The sequence below is a fragment of the Gobio gobio genome (assembly GCF_949357685.1).
Source record: "Gobio gobio genome assembly, chromosome: 19".
In the NCBI taxonomy this organism is placed as follows: Eukaryota; Metazoa; Chordata; class Actinopteri; order Cypriniformes; family Gobionidae; genus Gobio; species Gobio gobio.
In genome coordinates this window covers 3,020,692-3,023,164 of record NC_137112.1, presented here as the reverse complement: position 1 = coordinate 3,023,164, position 2,473 = coordinate 3,020,692, and the positions used below count along the sequence as shown (strand labels likewise).

Below are 2,473 nucleotides of genomic sequence, written 5' to 3'. Positions count from 1 at the left end.
TGCATGCAAGTGTGTGAGTATGTGTGCGTGTGTGTGGGAGAGTATGTATGCATGCAAGTGTGTGAGTATGTGTGCGTGTGTGTGGGAGTATGTATGCGTGTGTGTGTGTGAGTATGTATGCGTGTGTGTGTGGGAGAGTATGTATGCATGCAAGTGTGTGAGTTTGTGTGCGTGTGTGTGTGAGTATGTATGCATGTGTGTGTGTGGGAGAGTATGTATGCATGCAAGTGTGTGAGTATGTATGCATGCGTGTGTGTGGGAGTATGTATGCGTGTGTGTGTGAGTATGTATGCGTGTGTGTGTGGGAGAGTATGTATGCATGCAAGTGTGTGAGTATGTATGCATGCGTGTGTGTGGGAGTATGTATGCGTGTGTGTGTGTGAGTATGTATGCGTGTGTGTGTGGGAGAGTATGTATGCATGCAAGTGTGTGAGTTTGTGTGCGTGTGTGTGTGAGTATGTATGCATGTGTGTGTGTGGGAGAGTATGTATGCATGCAAGTGTGTGAGTATGTATGCATGCGTGTGTGTGGGAGTATGTATGCGTGTGTGTGTGGGAGAGTATGTATGCATGCAAGTGTGTGAGTATGTGTGCGTGTGTGTGTGAGTATGTATGCGTGTGTGTGTGAGTATGTATGCGTGTGTGTGTGAGTATGTATGCGTGTGTGTGTGAGTATGTATGCGTGTGTGTGTGAGTATGTATGCGTGTGTGTGTGGGAGAGTATGTATGCATGCAAGTGTGTGAGTATGTGTGCGTGTGTGTGTGAGTATGTATGCGTGTGTGTGTGAGTATGTATGCGTGTGTGTGTGAGTATGTGTGCGTGTGTGTGTGAGTATGTATGCGTGTGTGTGTGAGTATGTGTGCGTGTGTGTGTGAGTATGTATGCGTGTGTGTGTGAGTATGTATGCGTGTGTGTGTGAGTATGTATGTGTGTGTGTGTGTGGGAGAGTATGTATGCATGCAAGTGTGTGAGTATGTGTGCGTGTGTGTGTGAGTATGTATGCGTGTGTGTGTGTGAGAGAGTATGTATGCATGCAAGTGTGTGAGTATGTGTGCGTGTGTGTGTGAGTATGTATGCGTGTGTGTGTGAGTATGTATGCATGCAAGTGTGTGAGTATGTGTGCGTGTGTGTGTGAGTATGTATGCGTGTGTGTGTGAGTATGTATGCGTGTGTGTGTGAGTATGTATGTGTGTGTGTGTGTGGGAGAGTATGTATGCATGCAAGTGTGTGAGTATGTGTGCGTGTGTGTGTGAGTATGTATGCGTGTGTGTGTGAGAGAGTATGCATGCATGCAAGTGTGTGAGTATGTGTGCGTGTGTGTGTGAGTATGTATGCGTGTGTGTGTGAGTATGTATGCGTGTGTGTGTGAGTATGTATGCATGCAAGTGTGTGAGTATGTGTGCGTGTGTGTGTGAGTATGTATGTGTGTGTGTGTGTGGGAGAGTATGTATGCATGCAAGTGTGTGAGTATGTGTGCGTGTGTGTGTGAGTATGTATGCGTGTGTGTGTGAGTATGTATGCGTGTGTGTGTGAGTATGTATGCATGCAAGTGTGTGAGTATGTGTGCGTGTGTGTGTGTGAGTATGTATGCATGTGTGTGTGTGGGAGAGTATGTATGCATGCAAGTGTGTGAGTATGTGTGCGTGTGTGTGTGAGTATGTATGCGTGTGTGTGTGAGTATGTATGCGTGTGTGTGTGAGTATGTATGCATGTGTGTGTGTGGGAGAGTATGTATGCATGCAAGTGTGTGAGTATGTGTGCGTGTGTGTGTGTGTATAAATAAAATAATGTAACTTATTAAAAAAAGACATACCTTAATAAATGTAAATAGTTTGATTATGAAAACGTTTCCACATTCCTCCAGTGAATCTCATGAACAGACACAGAGTCCACACGTAAATATACAGCGATTCATTTTAATCAAATTGAAAAATAAATTAAAGAAACAATTATAAATGCAAAAGAATGAAACATTCCGGAATCATAATGCTCAAGGCAGATGGCATGAATGAAGACAGTATAAAACTAAGTGTGTGTGTGTGTGTGTGTGTGTTTCTCTCCAACATGGACACGAAATCACAGAAGCATTCCTGCAGATAAACATGAACCCATCGCTCCTGCTACAGAAGAGGAGTGTAGAAAACACACATGCCCTACACGTGACCAGTTTAAAAACCACATCTGTACAGCACAGACACATCTGGATGGAATGATCGAAGCCGAGGAAGTTCATCTGTACAGCAGAGACACAGATCATTGGTTGAGTTCAGCGTTCTCCATGAACACACACAGGACAGCGTGGGAATGAGGAAGAGGACAAACCCCCAGAATGCTCAGCGTTCAGGGCTAGTTCTTCTTCTTGACGTTGTTGTTCGATGACAGTCTCTGTCTCCGCGTCGGCATCAGGGCGCCCAGCGTCACTTTGCTCCTGGCAACTTCAAAAAGTTTCGAAAAGACCTAAAACGAGGGATGA

The 2,473-nt window shown here is 44.9% G+C and overlaps 1 protein-coding gene across 5 annotated transcripts in view; it reads right to left on the bottom strand.

Annotated features, from left to right (window-relative positions):
- Window positions 1–1,897: 1,897 nt before the first annotated feature.
- The window catches only part of LOC307142768 (atlastin-2), a 39,367-nt gene continuing 38,791 nt past the window's right edge, over window positions 1,898–2,473 (bottom strand). For 3 of the 5 annotated variants that reach the window (XM_079843851.1, XM_079843848.1, XM_079843850.1), the window contains exon 12: window positions 1,898–2,457. In XM_079843851.1, coding sequence (XP_079699977.1) covers window positions 2,347–2,457 — 111 coding nt within the window. In that variant the 3' untranslated portion in view covers window positions 1,898–2,346. The remainder of the gene's footprint in view (window positions 2,458–2,473) is intronic. The other 2 variants (XM_079843849.1, XM_079843847.1) reach the window with 2 other exon arrangements.